General features: G+C 36.6%; 2 protein-coding genes across 5 annotated transcripts in view; one reads left to right on the top strand and one right to left on the bottom strand.

Annotated features, from left to right (window-relative positions):
- Psmd1 (proteasome 26S subunit, non-ATPase 1) overlaps positions 1-21,976 on the bottom strand; it is a 94,587-nt gene that overhangs the window by 37,918 nt on the left and 34,693 nt on the right. The gene's annotated exons all lie outside the window — the stretch shown is intronic.
- On the top strand, positions 1,617-20,849 carry Htr2b (5-hydroxytryptamine receptor 2B). 3 transcript variants are annotated; one of them, XM_004868046.4, is made up of 4 exons: positions 1,620-2,112; positions 3,174-3,655; positions 12,471-12,671; positions 16,779-20,849. In XM_004868046.4, the coding sequence occupies exons 2-4, from the start codon at positions 3,307-3,309 to the stop codon at positions 17,669-17,671; spliced, it is 1,443 nt and encodes a 480-aa protein (XP_004868103.1). In that variant the 5' UTR covers positions 1,620-2,112; positions 3,174-3,306; the 3' UTR covers positions 17,672-20,849. The 3 variants fall into 3 exon arrangements, with proteins under 3 accessions (XP_087065502.1, XP_004868103.1, XP_087065501.1); XM_087209376.1 differs by lacking the exon at positions 12,471-12,671 and having other exon boundaries at positions 1,617-2,112; XM_087209375.1 differs by lacking the exon at positions 1,620-2,112 and having other exon boundaries at positions 3,123-3,655.

Raw genomic sequence — 21,976 nt, 5'->3', positions numbered from 1 at the left:
GCAGAGGCAAACTCTGTGTCTAGAGAGCAGACAGCCTCAGTGGAGAATTACAGGTCGTCTTCACTTAAGAGTGCACAGAATGGGACCAGGGACTTAGCTCGGTGGTTTCGCCGCTTGCTGTGGCACGCACAAGGACCCGAGGTTCAATCCCTGGTACCAAAACAAAAAAAAAGAAGAAGAAAGAAAAAAGAGTGCACAGGATGTTTTAGAGGACAGATTTAGTTACTTGCTAACTCAGAGACTCATCTATCCTTTTATATAATTATTTATTAGTTTCCATTCTTTGTGATTCTTAGCTATGCTTTCAGTAACTTGATATTGCTAAATAACTAGTTGTTCTAACTTGTTACATTCCTTACTCATTAAATGATTAAAAAATACAAAGTTAAAAATAAAAAAAGTAGTAATTTTAGTCACTTAAGAGTTGAGTGAAAGAAAATGAGTGAATACAAATGAGAGGGTTAATACAAGTAAAGCATCATCATGATCATCATCATGATCATCATCATCACAATGGTTGACATTGTTCAGAAAATACTCAATGATTGATTGATTGATTTTTGGAGACAAGGTCTTGCTATGTAGTCCAGGCTGGCCTTGAACTCACTGTGTAGCCCCGGCTGGCCTCAAACTCATTATGATCCTCCTGCCTCAGCCCCCTGAGTGCTGGGATTATAGGCATACACCACCATGTCCAGCTTCCACTCAATGAATATTTAAAAAAAATTTAATCTATAAAAACAAATAATAGAGGTTTATATCATGTAAATCTTTTGATTGGATATAATGGTGCTGCTGTTTTCAATCTGACATTATTTGTTTTAAAGACCCCTATCTAGGGGCTGGGGATTTAGCTGAGTGGTGCCGCCGGCCTGCCTTATAAGTGCAAGGTCCCAAGTTTGATCCCTGGTACCAAAAAAAAGAGATCCCTACCTACCTGTCTGTACAAACAGATGTCAAATTGTGATCCAGAATAAAGCAGTATTTTATATTTTTATATTATTGAATAGAAATTCTGTCACATAAAAATCCATCTGCTTGCTCTTGAATATTATGTTCATCTGTTTTCATCTATAATTCTGAGCAAGTACTTTTTCTAAAATATTGAATTCTGAGTTTTAAAAAAAGGCAGCAAATACTGAAAAAAAAGCTTGAAGCTCTCAGTAGAACAGAAATGAACTATTTCCCAGTAACTTTCAACACAAACTAAAGGATATAAATTTCAAATAACAAAAGGGGCATAAGACCTAGAAGTAGTTAAATAAAAGTTTAGTGATCTGTGATGATCTTTTAAAAGGGAACATCAAGAATGCTAGCATACTAACACTAAGCTAGTTCAGAGAAAACAGCATAACTACTAAGATTTATACACCAACTTTCTGAAATGGCAAAAATGTATTTTTATTACCTACGTAGCATATACTTTCCCTGAATGTAAAATCTGTGGGGGAAAAAGCTGCCAATGAATCAATTCCCAAACCCAGAGGCTGTTTAAAAATGGGCAGCGACAAAGCTTCTGCTAAAAGACCTTGACTTCAGACCTTCCTGTGCTCTTCTATATAAGGTTGCAACCGGAGCAAATTAATTGTGTTCTACAGCAAAGGCATACACATTGGATAAGAATCATGCTTCACTGCTAGAAATTAGAACTGTGGAAATTTCTATAGAACTAACAGTGTGGAATCTTCATAGAATAAAAGCTTCAGAATCTCTAGTTTATATCTTATTTTTTTCTCAAGTAGGAAAAACAGCCCAGATTAATCCCAAACAAAATGATCTTAACCTAAAATAGTTTACTAAAGTCCTCCCAAATGTCAGAGAGAGATCTTAAGACTATAAACTGAATAAGGGTCACGAAGTGGTCCAAACCACATAAGTGGTAGTTTTAAACAACGAAGCTGCTGCACTCTGAAAATGAATGCATCAAAGAGGAAATAACCTCCTCGGCAAGCTTACAGCTACACAGCACGTTTGTCTCACTGCTTCCAAATGCGGTGCTGGAGGCTCTGCATTAGTCAATGGGAGGAGGACTTCAGTAGCAGCAGCAGCAGCAGTGAGTCCACTGAACGGATAGACAACAGCATGCTCCGCAAAGTCACAAGCAAATGAGAGGTAAGTGACAGGTAAATAAGGACCTAATCTAAAGGGTCTGTTGGTGGTGTTGCTTTGGTTTTTAATCTTTAAGAACTCTGCTTCCACAATCTTTTGTATTCAGTGGCTTAAAATGAAAAATTTACTAATGTTAAAAGAGAGATTTTTAAGATAGGACTTATAAATTTAAGACAAATGGTTTAATCTTCCTCCTAGCTTCTTCTCCTCAAAGGGGATGTGGAAAGTTAAGGGAAAAAATTAGCACTTAAAGAAACAAACAAATGAAAAAGAACTGGTTCAAGCTCGGCAGATTTACTGATTAAATTTAAAAAATACTTGTTGCCAAAACATGCTATGAAAGATAAAATTACTAAAAACAACTATTTGGATACTACTAGTGGCTATTTTTTTTCTCTCTCAAACTAAAGGAATTCTAAAACGTTATAAAAATGGCATTTAAATTGGCAAGAAAAAAACTTAATCAGGCAAATCAATTACATATAAGGATTCCTAGCCGGTAAATAATTTATTTAGAACTTCAGATTTCCTAGGTGGGTGACCAGGATATACCAAAAAATTTTATTCAGAACTATTCAGTGTTTTGCCTTTTCTATACTGTACATTTTCTACATTAAAGGTAAAAAGACAGTTGAGAGCCAGGAAACAGTTATTATAACCACTGAAAAATTAATGTGTCTCTATCATTAATATTTTGAGGCAAATCAGGAATATACTTTCTGTGTGTGGGAACTGGCTGCATTGTCAAATGCAGGATAGATCTATAGAGGGGCTGCTTATTAAGTTCAAGTGTTTTCACTGTTTCACTCTTTTCGGAAATAAATAATGCAACTGACATGTTTGTGTGTCTAGGAGAATGCTGGCAGTCAAATTCAAATATAATTTTACAACTTCAGCCAGTGAGCGAGACCAAGAGAGACAGAGACAGAGAGAAACTAATAGTTTTATTCCACTGAGCCTTCTGAAATCTAGAAAATAATAAAACTTAGAAGTCTTACCTAGAAACATGGACATATATGTGTACACTATCATTTTAGAGACTATGAAATTTTTTGTTTTTAAAGGAAGGAGTCAACTTTGGCTTTGAATGCCTGGCCTGGATACAATGCCTTAAAAAAGGAGATGACCAGCTTAGCTACTGACCATGGATTGAAACATAGAAAACTGGAACTGGATTGAATCACAGAAAAACGGCGAATGGCTTTCTCTTATACAATGTCTGAACAAAACCTAATTCCCAAGCATGTTTTGCAGAGCACATTCGATGACTTAATCTCTTCTAACTGGTCTGGATTTCAGAAGGAATTAATACCAGAGGAAATGAAACAGATTGTTGAGGAACAGGGAAATAAGCCACACTGGGCAGCTCTTCTGATACTTGTGGTGATAATACCCACCATTGGTGGAAACATCCTTGTTATTCTGGCCGTGTCACTGGAGAAAAAGCTGCAGTACGCTACCAATTACTTTCTTATGTCCTTGGCAGTGGCTGATTTGCTGGTTGGATTGTTTGTGATGCCAATTGCGCTCTTGACAATAATGTTTGGTAAGTATTTCACTTTGTTCCTGCCATCAAGCCATAGAACTGTATCATACACTATTACAGAACTGGACAGTCATTTAACTTTTACTTTCTTTGAAATAGAAAATGGACTTGAACTATTTAAAGATATAGCAGGTAATAATTTTTCACATTTCATAATTTTTATGGTCAATAATCAATTTAAAAGGACAAAAAATAATTTGTTGGAAACAATCTTACTCCCTTCTCAGCCATCCAATGAAATTATTTAAAAAGTAATTCATATTAGCAATATTCAAAGATTCTATATACATTACTCAAAAAGTGTAATTATCAGACCTATACCTTAACTTTTCCATCACTTTTTCCTTAATGAAGCAGTAATTAGGACACTTTGGGGATAAGTATGTGCTGGGCTAGTTATTAATGATGAGGTCTTTGAATAATTAAATAATCACTGACTCAATATAAATTGCTAAGCCCCAATTTAAATTTGGAATTGTTTTAAAAATTCTTCTTACATCTCTTTATAGTTTACACACTTTGAACTTGAACACAATTCCTATATATATGTCATATTAAGAAAAAATGTTGGGCCGGGGATTTAGCTCAGTGGTTCCGCCGCCTGCCTCGCAAACACGAGGTCCTGAGTTAGATTCCTAGTACAAAAAAAAAAAAAAAAAGAAAAAGAAAAAGAATAACTGTTTCATTGCTAAAGGAAATGGTCTGGCTCAGAATATCCCAAGAGATATCCATCTGTTTAACTTTTTACAATATCTGATCGTCTTATGTTCCTGACAAACCTTGAAGTTAATAAAATTAAATGGACCAAACCTGAGTCACTGTGATAACGAAAAATGTACTTTAATAATGAAATTGGTTATAATAAAAATATAATATTAAAATAGATGGTTTAGTTTCTGATTTATGCATATCACTTCTAGTTATAACATATGCGTAAACACTAATAATTTTATTAATGAATTATGAGGACCCCTACCTCAGAGTCGGCATTGAAAAAATATTTAACTTAAGTCAATTTCTGGTATAAACTGATACTCCATTCATAAACTGCTTAAGAAAAATGATTATTTGTAGTAGATATGGCTCATAAGAATTATATTTACTTAGATGGTGAGGATAAATATTTTAAGATAAAAAAGTAAACTTAAACTAGAATGGACAAATTTATTAAATTAGAAGGCAAAGACAAACTGTTATTCAGCTCTTTTCATAAGCAACAACAGAAAAACACCTGAAATTACTTGTTCTCTCAAATATAATAGGATGATAATGGGTTTAAATTTTTCATTGTAAATCAACATTGCCTATTCTTTTTTTTTTTTGGTACCGGGATTGAACTCAGGTCCTTGTGCTTGCGAGGCAGGCAGCGGAACCACTGAGCTAAATCCCCAGCCCATCATTACCCATTCTTTAAAATCAACCAAGAAAATTCTGTATCAGGACAAGCAATAATGAATGAGATTCTACTGCTTCAGTGAGATTCTCTAATAATTTTACCAATACTCCTCCCATTTACACATTGGCTTTTGAATAATCTAATGCTACACAGAACCATGGAAACTGAAGAAAGCTTACTCTAATACAGAATGTAAGAAAACTTTTATTTTTATTTTATTTTTGGTACTTGGGATTGAACTCAGGACCTTGCGCTTGCGAGGCAGGTGGCGGAACCACTGAGCTAAATCCCCGGTCCGGAAAACTTTAAAAGAAATAAGGCAAGTAAGGATTATGTAGAAATATATACACATATTTGGTAAAGACTGTACAGACATAAAATTCAAGTTCTCATTTCTATCTTCATAATAGTGGCTCAAAGTATTAAATCACACTCTACAGGGCTTTGCTAGGCTTACAGAAAATGTCAAAATGCTTATTTCGTACGATCATAAACTTTAGCTAATATTTACGGTGAATAATTGAATGAGTTATACAAAAGTGAATTTTAACTTTAAAAATCCTTGAGTCTATAAATATCAAACTCTCTGCAAAGTACTTTAGTAAGTACTTATATTATCAGCTAAATAGTTAAGGAATCTTAAATGACAAAGCTCCTTAGTGAGCTGACCAATGATATAAAAAGACCTAATAAAGGTAATTAACTCCATATATTCTATAGGAAAATACTATATATTCCAGCAACTAAAAACTTTAATTTATATATAAAATTTTAGTGCCCAAGACATTCTTGGCAATAAAATGAGTAGAAAACAAACATTCTGGCATAAAATATGTAGGATTATCTTCATATTTATATCAATAATTATAATATATTTAACAATATTTTATTCAAATATTATTACAAAACAAAATCACAGCTTCATTTTTATTATCAGTAATTATGCTACATAATTCAGTTAGTAAATTTTTAAAAAATGATCTAACCCAGGTACTCAATTTGGTTTAAAAACATTACTCCATGACTTCATTATTTAACATATGAGTCTATTTCTGTGAGAAAGGTATGAGGAGATACATGCTGCCCTCCACAAGCTTCACCAAAGCATTTATAAATTGGAAACTGCATATATTACACATATGAAACTGATTTCAAATAGTAAGATTTGTGCATAGCCTTTTACATGATGATAAATATGAAGACTTTCTAAAGTAATGCATTTAGAAGAATTTCTGATAATTTTAAAAGGTAGAAAGAGAATATGTTTTTCTCTAATTATGGGGCTAATATTCAGAACTTCTGAAGTCCACAAAGAAGTGTCCTTGGTTCTGTAATCATAAAAGTTTGACTATTCTGTCTCAGGGGAAATTCAATGAAAGCAATACAGAAGCTTTATTTCAGCTAGTATTCTAATAAAATTTTAAGTTTAAAAAAGAGAGCAATAAAACTAAAAAGTAGCCCTTAAACTGAGGGATATTTTATTCAGCTACTGATTTGTATAGTATCTAGTTACATACTGTTTGAGTTTCGATTTTACCAAGATTATGACAACTCTGGCACAACAGCCTTTCAAGTAAGTTATGCTAGGTCAGCTTTCTGCCACTTCTTCCTATCTGGGAGCACTGCACTCAATCTTTACAGTTCTAGCTTTTACTTTCTTGTCCATAGTTTCTTTTTCTTTTCTTTTTTTTTTGGTACCTGGGATCGAACTTGGGACGGTTAGCTTACTACATAAAGCCTGAAAATGCCTACATTAGAAATACTTGAGCAAAAAAAATTGCAACATCTTACGCTGATTAAAAAAAAGACAGGATGGGGCTGGGGATTTAGCTCAGTGGCACCGCAAGGTCCTGAGTTTGATCCCCGGTACCAAAACAAACAAACGAACAAATGACAGGATGTACACTTCAGTACTTCTCAACACGGCATGGTGGTACATCTGTACTCCCAGCACTCTTGGAGGTTGAGGCAGGATGATAGAAAGTTGGAGCCCAGCCCAGGAAATTTAAGTGACTCAGCAAGGCCTTGTCTCAAAATAAAAAATAAAAAAGGGCTGTGGATGTAGCTGGGCAGGCTCTGGATTCAATCCCCAGTACCACTGAAACAAAAACTAAACGACAAAATCCCCCAAGAACTCCAAAACACTTGAAACTTTTCCTTTTCTCAAGTGATTAAAAATGTGAAGGGAAAATACATGGCATCTGATCACCGATTACTTACTTATAACTTAATCCATGCTTCAGGATCTGTAAGTTGAAACAGTATCTCTAGAACAGTTTAAAGGGTGTAAAGTGGCTGAAGGATAGGTTTTTGAAGGAAGATACACTAGGGTTTGAATCCTGGTTCTGTGCTAGATGATGCAAATCATTTACTATCTCAGAGTTCTGCCAACTTGTTTGTAAAATGGCCATGCAGGATCTTGCACTGTGGATGAGACTGTCAAGTAAGGCCCACCGTGAGACATACACTAAGTGGCAGGCACTGGTAGAGAGCATGCAAATTAAACATGTAATTTAGTTGTGATGTGAGTCTAACCAAAGACAAAACAGATGTACAGCAAGTAAGTGAAAAAGTCAGTTATACAATGAAATGCTACTCTACTCGATTCTGAAAAGGGGAGGGGGAAAAGTAATTCTTTTTTGGAAAGCAGAAATTTTAATTTTCATAAATATTAAATTACTTTAGACATTATCATATTAGACATCTAACCCCAGGATATTTTATATGCTTAGATATAGTAGAAAAACAGTAATGAAACAAAACAGAAGCTTTATAAAAATAATTTAAGTAGTGAATTATGTCTCTTTTCCGGAAGATAAATAAGTATTAGAATTTCTGAGATTAAAAGAAAACATACACAATTTAGTGACCGAGCAAGTCTCTATCTCAAAACAAAAAGTAAAACAATGGCCAGGGATGTAGATCAGTGCAAAGGCCCTGGGCTCAGTCCCCAGTAAAACACAGACGCATGCACACAGTGTTATTTGAAAACTGTTATTTTTTTAACACAAAGGCAATTTTGGATTTGTCCTTCTCCAACCACTTCATATACTGTATACTCTGTAAATTCTACAGGCACAGGTCTCTTGGAATTGACTTTTTAAAAAGTCTTAAACCAGCATGGTGGTGTTCCCGTAATCCCAGCTACAACCAAAGCCAAGGCAACAGGACTGTGAGTTTGAGTCCAACCTGGGCAGCTTAGTAAGACTCTCGAAACAGAAAGGAAGGGGACTATGGATGTAGCTCCATGGCACAGTGCTTGAGTGAAGCCCTGGGTTCAACTCCCAGTACCACCACCAAAAAAAGAGAGTTTTATGTTTACGTCCCAGATTTAGAGATTGATGCTAGTTATTTTCTGATAATATAATGAGGCATTCCAAACTAAAAGGTTTTTAGACTAAACCAAAACAGCAACAAGAACATAACCCCCAGGGACATAACCCCCAGCCCTCAGGCATGGCCCAATTATAATACATAGGGGTCATTTATGTTTCTGAGCTGTAATAAATAGCAGTTAAAAATTCAGTTAGTAAAAGATAGTTTCACGACAGATTTAATTCCAAATTAAAGAGTTAAACACATTCTCTTTCCTTCCCATGCCTCCCACCTGTACAGCTTTAAGTTCAATCAGATGTACTGTATTCCTTCGGCAGAAAGACATATTTATTTTAAACTGGGGATCTGGTTTGTTTCTGAGTTTCTGTTTTCTCATGGTTGGGTTAGCTGGCCAGGTTCCGTTAAATAACAGTGATAGCAACTAACATTTATTTAATTTAATTAATTTTTTTTTGGGGGGGGATACCAGGGATAGAACTCAGGACCTTGTGCTTGTGAGGCAGGCACAGTGCCACTGAGCTAAATCCCCAGCCCTATTTATGGTTTTTTGAGACAGGGTCTCATTATGTAGTTCAGGCTGGCCTTGAACTTGCAGTGATCCTCCTGACTTGCACCACCTTGCCGGGCCATACAACTAACATTCACCGAGTGCCTTCTCTATGCTACACAGTTCTGAGTACTTCACATGCATTACGCACTGAATCTGTAACTCTAGACTGTAATCCTCTACGATAGGTATTGCGAGCCCCACTTTTCAGAGGACAAAGGAACAGCAGGACAACAAATCTGTCCAGGATCAAACATAAGTGGCAGACTTATGAAGGAAGCATTAGAATTTCTGAACCCAGGAGGACTAGCTCTACAGTTCTGACTCTGAACCTCTGGTTTCTCCACTACTCTGCTTTCTCAAATACAATGAGAAATCCTATAGAGTCAAACTGTCATATTTGGCATTCAGACCCAACATTTATATATCTTAACTCCATCTAACAAAGGATTATATAATTTTCCCCCCAGGGAGAAGGCAGAATTTTGTATTTTTTTCAGTTAAAGTTATATTTCATACTAAATGATACAGAATACTGGGCTCTCAACCAATCCTTGAGATCACTGCCCAATGTAGACCCCTGTCTGAAGTGGCTAAACCTCCTCTGCGAGTGACTTCTCTGGAGTCCCTGTGTATGATGGTATCTAAAGCATGCCATTTTGCTTTAAACTACAAAATATTCCTGCTGCTAACAGTATTTAGATAGGTAACTAACTCAATAATCAAGACCCATGCAAGACTTGTTTTGCTCTTTTAATATTTGCTCTCATATTACTCCACCTATAATTATTTCAGGTATACACAAAAATGCCATTCTTTAAGCCTCATTGAAATTAATTCTGTTGAGTTTAATTTGAAAGTAAGTGGAGGAAGCAGGTAGAAAATAGGATTTGTTGGCACCAGGGATTTAGCTCAGCGGCACCACGCCTGCCTCGAAAGCACAAGGTCCTAAGTTTGATCCCCGGTACCAAAAAAAAAGAAAAAGAAAATAGGATTTGTTTTTCAGAGGAACTTTATATGCTTTCTTACTAGAGGACAACAAACTATATAATTTAAATGTTCTCTTCTTTCTAGTTTTTACGAGAGTCAAATTAGAGCCCCAGAATAGAAGGATTAATTTAGTCCATGTACCTGATAACTTACTTCCTGTGCTCGCTTCGGCAGCACATATACCGATAGCTTATTTCCCTTAGCCTCACTCTTAGATGTATTTTTCTTTTTAAAAATTTAAACTTGACCAGGTGTGGTGGCGCACTCCTGCAATCCCAGCACTCAGGAGGCTGGGGCAGGAGGCTCAACTCAAGTTCGAGGCCATCCTAAACTACACAGTGAGTTTAAAGTAGCCTGAACTACATAGTGAGACCCTGTCCCAAAAAAACAAAAACAAACAAAAACTTCAACCTGTAACTGTATCACTTGGTTATTTGAAATTTTAAATAATGCCCAGTTCCTTTTGGAAATTAGTTGGAAATAATACATTAGAACAAATAAATGTAATTATAAATTTGTAAAAAAACCTAAAATTCCAAATCAAATAACAAGCTTTTAAATAGTTACTATTTTACCACAGCATCTTTATTCAGGTATTTTTGATCTTGAAACTACTAAATTATTAACTGCAAAACTATTTTAGAGAGAAAGCATCTGAACCAGAAAGTCCCTTCATAAAATAATGTCTAGAACTGTTTTTAATTTCTGTAATTTTTATTTTTTAATTTCTGTAATTCTTAGATTACCTGAATCTATTAGACAATTACAGAAGCCTATTTTGCAGTGCTAGGGATTGAACACAGGGCCTTGAGCAAGCCTGGCAAGTACTCTACCACTAAGCTCTAAATATCCCAGACTATCAGAACATTTCTTTACTAGCAGCTCTACCTTTTTTGCTTTTTATGCAAGGTTTTTATTAATTTAATACAATTATCTGTTACTTACATGTCAAGTTTCACAAAAACATTATTCACTAGTACTTCATGAAACATACACTGTTAAAGACCCCTCTCCCAGCTGTGAATTAATTGTAATCCCCACTTTCTGCTCTAAAAGTGGAGTTTATAATTAAATTCGTTGTGTTGGAAAGTGAGAGGCCAACAAGATTTCATAGGCTTAATCAGCACTGGAAAGCTCTTCCTCTCAGCTCACAGTTAGGAGGATGTGGATCAGTCAGTCAAGTCCCGCAGACATGCACTTTTGCACATGACTCCTCTTGTGGCCTCCTGCTCACGGCTGCAAGATTTATGACTAGAATTTTCCAGACCTTCATTTTCAGAAGAGGCACATTTAAATTATTAGTAATCCATTTTAAAAGATGGTACACGCAAGGACCTGAGTTCAATCCCCGGTACCAAAAAAAAAAAAAGATGGTACAGAGAGAACACGCACCTAAAGATACGACACAATAATTATCCACCTTTTTCTTTCTTTTTTTTTTTTTTTTGGTACCAGGGATCAAACATAGGACCTTGCGCTTGCGGTGGAACTGCTGAGCTAAATCCCTGGCCCTGTCCACCTTTTTCATTGTTAACTGTGATCAGTACATCTGATTATAACTCAAACTTGAATACCCACGCTGGGGTGCAGCTCAGTGGCAGAGTACCTGTCTGGCATGCACAGAGGCCTTGAATCTGCACCCCCTGCTGTAAAAACAACAACAAAACTTGAGTACTTTTCTATCTCTCTTACTTAGGGTCCTAAATCTAGAACTTCAGGTCATTTTGGAATGTAGTCTCACTTTAGTTTCCACTGCAAAACTTTCAGTGCTAGGTGACGCTTTTCACTCTACTCAGACTATTAGTTTGCTTTAAACTTAGGTCAAGGAATGTACTGCTCCTTTTGTCTAAAGTCATTTTCCACCTCTGAAAGAAAATTTGAATGCTAAGGCTAAGAGGGAGAAAATTAAATTTCTTAGATTCTCTCTAAACAGGTTTCTCTGCTACATTAATTTTTAAGTTTTAAAAGGCCTCCCAAAAGTTCTATTCAGAGATATTCTGAGTACTTATCTTACACCAGCTTGGTGCATCTAGATTCTAAGACATGACCTTCCCCAGAAAATCTTCCAGAGCACTGTGAAATAATGTTAAAAATGCTGAATTTAGCTGGGTGTGGTGATGCACACCTGTAATGCCAGCACTCAGGAGGCTGAGACAGGAGGATCACTGTGAGTTGAAGGCCAATCTGGGCTACACAGCGAATGCAAAGCCAGCCTGCACTATACAGTGAGACCTTGACTCAAAAAAAAAAAAAAAAAAAAAGCTAAACTGCTGCTGACTTAGAAAAGGTGTTTTAATTATTATTAATGTAAGGCCAGGGATTTAGCTCAGTGGCAGCATGCCTGTCTCACAAGCGCAAGGTCCCGAGTTCGATCCCTGGTACCAAAAAAAGGGGAACACGTATGTAAAAAGTGTGATCTACAGATATATATATTTAGCACTATTGTCTCTAAGATCTTAAAGTTAAGCATAAAACTGAAGTTAAAACTATAAACTGAAGGTTGTCATTCTACAAGAGAAAATGTTTCTGATTGTTTTTTCTTTCAGAGGCCATGTGGCCCCTCCCACTTGTTCTGTGTCCTGCCTGGTTGTTTCTTGATGTTCTCTTTTCAACTGCATCCATCTTACACCTCTGTGCCATTTCAGTGGATCGCTACATAGCCATCAAAAAGCCAATCCAGGCCAATCAATATAATTCCCGAGCTACTGCATTCATCAAGATTACAGTGGTGTGGTTAATTTCAATAGGTATGTGGAGAATGCCAAGGTATGGGTGGAGGACACAGTCTTTGGTTCCTTTTGGCTAGGGAAATGCCAGGTCAGGAGGTCGGGAAACTCTGCCTTAGAAGTCAAGCAAGGCAAACTACTGATGTAGCCACACAAGGTACTTATGTCATATTCACCATCTAGTATCTAAGCCAGACCACCAGCAAAAACTGTGAAGGAGTAGCAAAGTTCATGTGCTCTGAAAGAAGTAACTCCACAGTGTTTATGGGTATCATCCCACTTAATTTGGATATCCAGGGAGGCTAAGATGAAAAAGTCTTCATATCTGCCAATAGATCATTAAGGTCTAGCTCACATAAGTAATTCTACACTCACACTGAAGTAACAAAAAAATGAAATGCACTATATTTTCAATCACATAAGAAGATAAATAGGAAAAAAACCAAACCAAACATTTTGTATCAGTTTATAAGTTAATCTAGGAAGGCAACATTTCAATATGTATACAGATTAAAGGCAGATAAATGTCCATTCTCATCTTTTAAATATATTAAAAAGCTTTAAGATAGATGCAAAGAAAATATTAACCCGATATTCAGAAATTATTTATAGAAAAATAAAGCATATTTGTTCCAAACTGTTCTATGGTCTTATGCTTGTCTTTAATGCTCAAAGACAGCGGCTGTACTATGGTAGCTTGGCATGTAGTATGGCCCACAAGACTCAAAGCTCTGCTAAGTTCAGGGAAAAGCAGATGTATAACAAATACAATGATCATACCAGTATATTCACTTTTTTTTTTTGGTACCAGGGATCGAACTCAGGTCCTTGAGATTGTGCAGCAGGCAGCAAAACCACTGAGCTAAATCCCCGGCCCCCATATTCACTTTTTCCTAGTAAAATAAATTTAGAAAAGGAAAAATATAAGAGAACTGGAATGCTATAAGAAAGGCAAGAAAGAGATGTTACTTTCTCTCTCATCAGAGCAAGGATATAGGCAAAAGAGCAAAAATTAAGACCACTGAAATTGACCTTCATATTCCTGAAACAAAAAACTTCTTTGAAAAGTTTGGAGGTAAAAGCAAGGAGCGCTACTACTACTCTAGCATGGGAAGAAAGTAGGGTTAAGGAAAAAATCTACTTAAGAGTGAAGAGACTGGCAAGCGGAGAGAAGAGGCCAGTTAAGGGGCACAGCTGATTGATAAAGCATAACAACACAGTTCCCTGCCCTCCCAAAAAGCTAGAGAAGGAGGATGTGAGACCATGGATGATAATTAATAAAATCTGAAGTAGAAAGGAAAAAAAATGAAGTTACTCATTTCAAATGACCCATTTAGTTTGGAAAGCGCACTGCTGTGAAGGAAAGGGGAAGAGTGCAAGGTATGTCGGGGTGTGGTGAGGCAAACAGGCAGGGAACAAACAGGAGAAATGGGTCCTTAAGAAGAACTGAAACATTTGGAATTCTGAAATATAATAAATTTAATATAATAGCCTGTTGGTTAGAAGTATCTAAAGTAAGCCTGGATAACATGGATTTATAAATTGATCAAATTTTTACTGAGTACCTATAATGTGGTAGGTACAAAGAATACATGAACAAATAAAAAATAATCTTTGCACTCAAAGAAAGTAGATACATAGGGCCAGGGATTGAGCTCAGTGGTTCTGCTGCCTGCCTTGCAAGCACAAGGTCCCAAATTTGATCCCCGGTACCAAAAAAAAAAAAAAAGTAGATACATAAACAAACTACATTGCTACAAAGTGGTCATATATGCAGGACTAAAAGGAAGACTTCAGATTTAAAGATTTAGAAGGGATCTGAGAAATCCTTTTATAGGTGAAAAAAAAACCCAACAATCCTAGAGGTTTTTGGATAGTTGGCTTAAGGATGCTTACAACTTTTTAGCACTAAGACTAAATTCAATGCTCTTTTTACTTCACAATCTAGTAACTTGTACAAGACAAACCACATGTGACAGGATTAAGTTTAGTTTCAAAATTCTACAAAATGCACGTGAGTTCATTTTCTTCTTTTGAACTGACAGTTATCCTAGTGCTGTAGCTTGGATGTGGCCCCCAAAGCTCCTGTGCTAGAAGCTTAATCCTCAGTGTGACATTATAGAGGCGAGACTGCTAAGTGATGAGGTCAGGAGGGCTCTGTCCTCAGGAAAGGATTAAAGCCCTATTGAGGAGAGTGTTCATCCTTACAAAGGATGAGTTTGGCTCCCTCTTCTGCTCTCTCCTGTGATATCTTCTGCCCTGTTATGATGCAGAAACTAAAACACCTAGGAAACAGTAACCATAAAAACAACAGGGAGAAGATATAAAAAGTGTCAGTGAAAACTCAAAAGTACTGACCAATAACTGGACAGGAAGGCAATGTGAGCCTTAAAGGGTGTCATTAGAACATGAATATAGAGATGGACAGATGGACTAAAGATCAAGACAACAGTAATAAGAAGCTCTCTAGCAATGAAGAGCAGCAGGACAAGAAAGGCAAGATCATGATTTTTGATAAGGGATCATTTTAAGTGGACTTATGGATGGCTTCAGGAATACAAATAATTAAAGAAGTTCAAGACATAAAATTAAGATGTCAAAATCAACGGGATGAAGTCATGGACCATGACAGCAATGAGACAGTAGGGAGGAAGACTGAGACCACTGAGAATTGGAGAAATATCCTAGAGGGTAACAGATAAGCAGGATGGAAAAAAAAGAGCAGCGTAAGTACACTAGACCTCAAAAGAGAAGTGTTTGCAACTAGAAACAACAACCATGACCTGTAAGTAAGAGGATAGGGCAGGGAACAGCAAACTTTTTCTACAAAGGTCAAGAAAGTAAATACTTTATATTGCAGGTTCCGTGTAGTTTCAGTTACATTCTCAACTCTGTAGTAGAACAAAAACAGCCACAGACAATATACTACAAGGATGTGAAGTAAAACTTACAAAAACACAACGTGAGCCAGATTTGTGGCTCAAGCTGTAGTATGCTGACCCCTAGTGTAGAACAAGTAGAATCTTCTTTTGGCTGGTGAACACAAGAAAAGTAGAAATGGTATTGGCCTCCACTAGGAAAAGTTTGAAGGAAATGTTCTTGTCAAGGGGTTTTTAACTACTATGACAAGGCTGTGAGGACAACAGAGCACCTTTGGATTCATAAAATGGTATTAAGCAAAAGATCAGTTGATTTAGACATTTAAGAAATATCTCCTGCTTTAAAGGGAAAGAATTCGCTTTAACCCTGTGTTACTCATTCTTCTAGTTCACTATGTAACACTATATTTAAATATCTACTTCATAGTATTTAAAGTATTAAAAAATTTGCGGGACGTACATTTCATTCATAATAGAACTCTAAATCTTAAAAATAGTAAGTAGTATTTTTAAAATAAAAAATAAGCCCTTTAGTTTTCCCTAAAAAGTTAAAGGTTTAAAAGACACAAATATCAAAAGATAAAACTTAAACTGTATAGCCTCAAGAATAATAAATAAAATAGTGAGAATTTAGATACTTAATGACTGTACTCTGAGGTCCCTCTAGATCAACCACTGGATATTAAGATAAAGGCAGCTTCTTTGCTGAATTCCTTTTCCTTAACCTGGGATAGCTCAAAAATCAAAAACAGCTTATGAAAAACAGAACAAATGAAAACATTTCCTACTCTATCGTGGACATATTATATAGGTATAGGGAAGCTTTTATTACAATACAATGGTGGTGAACCTATGGCATGTGTGCTGCAGCTTGCTGGCTGTTATCACTGAAAGGTCTAAAAGGTTTGCCATCACTACACTAACAATTTATTTAAAAGCTGGCAGATGTGCATACCTAGGTTCTCCTTGTCAAAGGTGCCACTGATTAATGCCTGTCAAGGTTCTCCACTGAAGGTCCCAGGAACCACAATGCACTAATGAGCATAAAGTTCCTAGAAAACAATCTGAAAGAGGCCGCGGATTCAGCTCAGTGGTGCCACCACCTGCCTCGAAAGCGTAAGGTTCTGAGTTTGATCCCCCATACCAAAAACAAAAAACAAAAACAAAAAACCAAAAACTGAAAGGGCCAAACCTGAGAGTTTTAGGTCATAAAGTGACTCAATTTTTTATCTTGTTTCCTTTTCCTTAGGCATTGCCATTCCAGTCCCTATTAAAGGGATAGATACTGATGTGCCTAACCCAAACAACATCACCTGTGAGCTAACAAAGGAGCGATTTGGCAATTTCATGCTTTTTGGCTCTCTGGCTGCCTTCTTCACACCTCTCACAGTCATGATTGTCACCTACTTTCTCACTATTCATGCTCTAAGGAAGAAAGCTTACTTGGTCAAAAACAAGGCGCCTCAACGCCTAATGTGGCTGAACGTGTCCACAGTTTTCCAAAGAGACGAAACTCCTTGCTCATCACCTGAAAAGGCAGCAATGCTGGATGGTTCTCGCAAGGACAAAACTCTGCCCAACTCAAGTGATGAAACCCTTACGCGACGAATGTCCACAATTGGAAAAAAGTCTGTGCAAACCATTTCCAATGAACAGAGGGCCTCAAAGGTCCTTGGAATTGTATTTTTCCTCTTTTTGCTTATGTGGTGCCCATTTTTTATTACAAATATAACTTTAGCCTTGTGTGATTCCTGCAACCAGACTACTCTCAAAATGCTCCTGGAGATTTTTGTGTGGATAGGCTACATTTCCTCAGGGGTGAATCCTTTGGTCTATACTCTCTTCAACAAGACATTTCGGGATGCATTTGGCCGATACATCACCTGTAATTACCAGGCTACAAAGTCAGTAAAAACTCTTAGAAAATGGTCCAGTAAGATCTACTTCCGGAATCCGATGGCAGAGAACTCCAAATTTTTCACAAAACATAGAATGCGAAATGGGATTAATCCCGCAATGTACCAGAGCCCAGTGAGGCTCCAAAACTCAACCATTCAGTCTTCATCAATCATTCTACTAGATACACTTCTCCTCACTGAAAATGAAGGTGACAAAACTGAAGATCAAGCCAGTTATGTCTAGCACAACTGGTACAGTTTTCATCTAAGCTGATGAACAAGATTCCAGGTGCACCAAGAATACGTAAAGAAGAATTTTAGGTAACATGTCAATCATCTCTTCAAACTAAGAGTTAAATATTACGATTATCCAATTTTCTTATTTGGACAAAATTACTCTATGAAAAAAATAATTTTGTACAGCTACAAACAAAAGGAATCCAGCACTCAGGTTAAATGTTATGATTTTTGAATGAAATAAAATTAGACAATAAATTTCAGGCTTAAAAAATATCAATTTCATAAAATTTATTTAGTTCCTAATTTTATGCAAAGTTGTGCTAAGAATGAAATAAAATAAGCAAACATTAGCCTTGTCTTCAAGACGTAAAAGTGTAAGATGTGAACAAGTGACTGGAGCAAGGACTAAAAATAAGTGCACAAAACATCTGGGAGGCAGTTTAGAGAGCCACTTACAGTCTGGTTTAATTAAATACAGTCATAATTTTCCTTCACTCAGGACACTGTCTTGATAGAAGGAATAGGAGGACAATAGCCAGATATCCCATGTAATAGGATTGTAGAACTAGAACTGTTTGTTAAATGACTAGTACCAGGCACCTAATCAGCAGAGGGGTCTACTTAGACAAGAAGGAGGTAAATGAAATTGCTGTTGAGAATGTGAATCACGTTCCTTGGAGGTACTAACAGACAGGCTCAAGATTGATGCACAGGACCTCAACGGTAAGCAATCTCATAAAAAGACCACAGCTGCCTGTCTTTGTCCAGTGACTCAGTTGAACTGGCACAAAATTTTTCATTCACCATTTTATTATTTATTTTGTACTGCTAGATCTGGAAATGAGTCCAATCTGTGCCACTTAATGGAAAGCTGATGAATTAGCAAATGATATTTAATTTCTCTGAGCCTCAGTTTTCTCATCTACATTTTGTGCAGTTTTTATGAGGATACAATGAATATACAGTAGGCACTCAGTGAGTGGTAGCCAATTCTCTCTACTTAGTTTTGATTTTTTTAAAATGCTACTCCTGCAAGTGGTAAACAAATTTAAGCCGAGGGGATCAGTCGCAAGGACAGCCCATACCTTAGCTTTGCATTTAAAGTTGATCCATACTTACGCTTCAGCCTTTTGCTCTATCACTGACTCTTTCTAGGCAACTAACTGAGTTTAGGGAATTACCTCAAGAACTGTGTTGGCTATGGAGAATGTCAGTGTAAATGAAAGAGGAATATTCCCCCAGTGGCAGAATCCTTTCCTAGAACATGGATCCAATACACAGATTCTAGTCTGTAACCTTTACTTATGGGCTTTATATCATCTGCTAGGAAAAGTATATTCTAGAAATTTAATTCCTAAATCATCAAAGTTTAGGCACTTTTCTCTACTGGTCTAAGTTTTTCAGCAGTATTTTTTTGTTTTTGTTTTTTGAGACAGGGTCTTGCTATATACAGGCTGGTCTTGAACTCACTATGTAGCCCACACTGGCCTCAAACTTGTGGTTATCCTCCTGCCTTAGCCTCCAGAGTGCTGGGACTACGGGCATGCGGCACCATGCCTGGGTTCAGCAACTTAAGGATGGGTTATCTAAGAAGCATATAATTTATGTTCCTTTAAAAAAAACAAACTCCAAAAAACCCCACTAAAAATCATTCTTTATTTTGGTTCAAGAACCTAGTATGATGAGTTTGGCATATGTTAAGATTTATACTCTTGCCGAATACATGAGATTAAGTTTTCAGATACTGCAATGACAATACATTATTCCAAGTTCTGTATTTTATGTATCTGAAGGCACACATAATTCTTTCAGGAAATCTAAATACCACAGTTGGCAATCCCACTGGCAAAGCTCTACCCATGGACGATCTAGATCAGAAGAACTATCCTTCCACATGCTCTGTATTGCTTCCAAATTTGTATATGTGTTTTCCCAACATTTGTAGGGTTTTTTTGGTACTGGGGATCGAACTTAGGACCTTGCACTTTCGAGGCAGGCGGTGGCACCAATGAGCTAAATCCCCAGCCCTTGTATATCTGTTTAAACATATGTGTACTTATAAAATTTGCTATAATACTTGTAATCTACTTTGCTTCAAATTGTTTTTAAAATCCTTGCTTACAGTCAACTGAGAGATTTTTCTATAGTTAATGAGATCATTCTAGTACTTTCAGAGTATCCTACAAAATGAAATACAACTCTGCTAACAACCATTTCTATAAAAAGTACAACATAGTCCCAATTTTTTTTTACCACTTTGATACTTAAAAGATATTGTAAAAATGCATGCATTTGATGGTAACTGGCTGGGGTTCCTTCAAAATACAGAGTATGAAGATGCAAAATTTTTATATTCAAGGAATCAATGAGTGGTCTAAACTATTTGTACCAAGTATTTCTCACTCATCTTGCAAGATCCATCTATATCTGAAAGCTCATGAATATACACATTGAAAAATTTCATACTTAATAGCCTCAGCCTAAAACAATTAGATTCTATTAATTTCCAAATGAGTAATAATGCCAAGCACAGTAATATACAAAGAATCATTAGAATAGTACAATCTGCTAACCAGACTGATACAACAATCACTTTCCTACTAGGCATTCCCCTATGGGTCATTTATTTAGATAAAAATTAATGTATTAGGTTCATTTCAAATTAGCAAGAGTTTTCCATTAAATTTTTTTACTTTTATTATAATCATTGTGAATAAATAGCCATTCACAAATATCTTACGAAACAGTAAAAAATACTACAACTTCATGGACTGTCTTATGAATAAAGGAGATCACAGTAATATACACGAGAATTTTATACAAAGACAATTTTATCTTAGTTGATGAAATAAAAATACAAATGCTGGGCCGGGGATTTAGCTCAGTGGTTTCGCTGCCTGCTGCGCAAGTGCAAGGACCCGAGTTCGAGCCCCGGTACAAAAAAACACAACAACATATGTTTCCTTAACAGGTTGGTATCTAATAAGCATAACCTAAAAATGAGTTTTTAAAAATTAAGAAATAAGGGCTGGGGATTTAGCTTAGTGGTTTCGCTGCCTGCTGCGCAAGTGCAAGGACCCAAGTTCGATCCCCGGTACCAAAAAAAAGAAATAAATCCTTAAAATATGGTACAAGGCCAAATGCCTTCAAAGTCACTTTAAAAGTGACATCCATGGGGGAAGGGGGCGAGGAGGGGGGGATAAAATGGAACACACAATAAGAAAGTACATGAAATCCTATCAGAAAACAGGTAGCAGTCTTAGAAAACCGAACAGACTCTTCCCAAATATTAAAGTTAATGAGGAAATCTGAGAATAAAAATGTTCTATCAGAGTGTCTTAAGGAAAATAGAGCTCTGATAGAAAGACATGGTGGAGAAAGCCCAATGAATCATGAAACTTCATAGAATCTAGCTCCATGACAATGGAAACTTTGTTAACCAATTTGGAATTTCCTTTTCTTACCTTGTTTTTTTTTTTTGGTACCGGGGATTGAACTTGGGACCCTGCACTTGCAAGGCAGGCGGTGGAATCCCTGAGCTAAATCTCCGACCCTCCTCCCCTTATCTTAAAAAATGAGAATAGCTGGGCATGGTGGTGCACACAATCCCAACTACTCAGGAGGTTGAGGCAGGAGGACCTAGCCAGTTCAAGGCTAGTCTGGGGTACGTAGTGAATTCAAGGGGTGCTTGAACTAAACAGAGACCTTATCTAAAAAAAAAAAAAAAAGATAAAGAAGGTTTCTTGCTCTGGGGAAATGGCACTAAACTAAAATCTAGAGAACTTGGTTTTAACTCTAGCCCCTTAAACAAATTGATTATATTTAATTTTCTTCATGTATAAAATAAGTTCTAGGAAGCATCTTCTCTGAAGTTTTTCTAGTTCCTACTTCTTAAATAATCATATTGTGGGACGAGAACTCAGGAAGGTCCCTTAGAGGTTAACAATTACATAACTCATTAGCTAGATTGGACTATGCTACCATGATACTCAGGAGTGAACTTAGCAGTGCCTAAGAACAGCTCACAGGAGACACCTGCTGCTAAAATTGGGAATTTAGCACGTGTGTGTGCCACAGGACATATAAAGACTGAAATTAATTTTATTAGACAGAAGCACTCTCAGGTTGAAAAGGGAAACAAACAGTTACATAAAGCCCATCAATTGCCTATGGAGCAGAATATACACAGCAGAATACTCACTTATACGGGAGACTGCAATATTGATTATGTCCAAAGCTGGCTGTAAACAGTGTAGGCTGTGAAGAGTTAACCCCACAGTTGGCTTGTTTTGAGAAGTGAATCGCTAAT

The sequence above is a fragment of the Heterocephalus glaber genome, unplaced genomic scaffold (genome assembly GCF_053883595.1).
Source record: "Heterocephalus glaber isolate CG9 unplaced genomic scaffold, H.glaber_assembly_v1.0 deba00001004, whole genome shotgun sequence".
NCBI lineage: Eukaryota > Metazoa > Chordata > Mammalia > Rodentia > Bathyergidae > Heterocephalus > Heterocephalus glaber.
The sequence above is the reverse complement of the archived record's forward strand: the minus strand, read 5'-3'. Positions and strand labels throughout refer to the sequence as shown.

Excerpts from the sequence above, each read along its gene's own strand:
- Htr2b (XM_004868046.4), top strand. The coding sequence starts at position 3,307 with ATGGCTTTCTCTTATACAATGTCTGAACAAAACCTAATTCCCAAGCAT. Across the intron at positions 3,656-12,470 it reads GCTCTTGACAATAATGTTTG|AGGCCATGTGGCCCCTCCCA; the intron begins GTAAGTATTTCA and ends TTTTTCTTTCAG. Across the intron at positions 12,672-16,778 it reads GGTGTGGTTAATTTCAATAG|GCATTGCCATTCCAGTCCCT; the intron begins GTATGTGGAGAA and ends CCTTTTCCTTAG.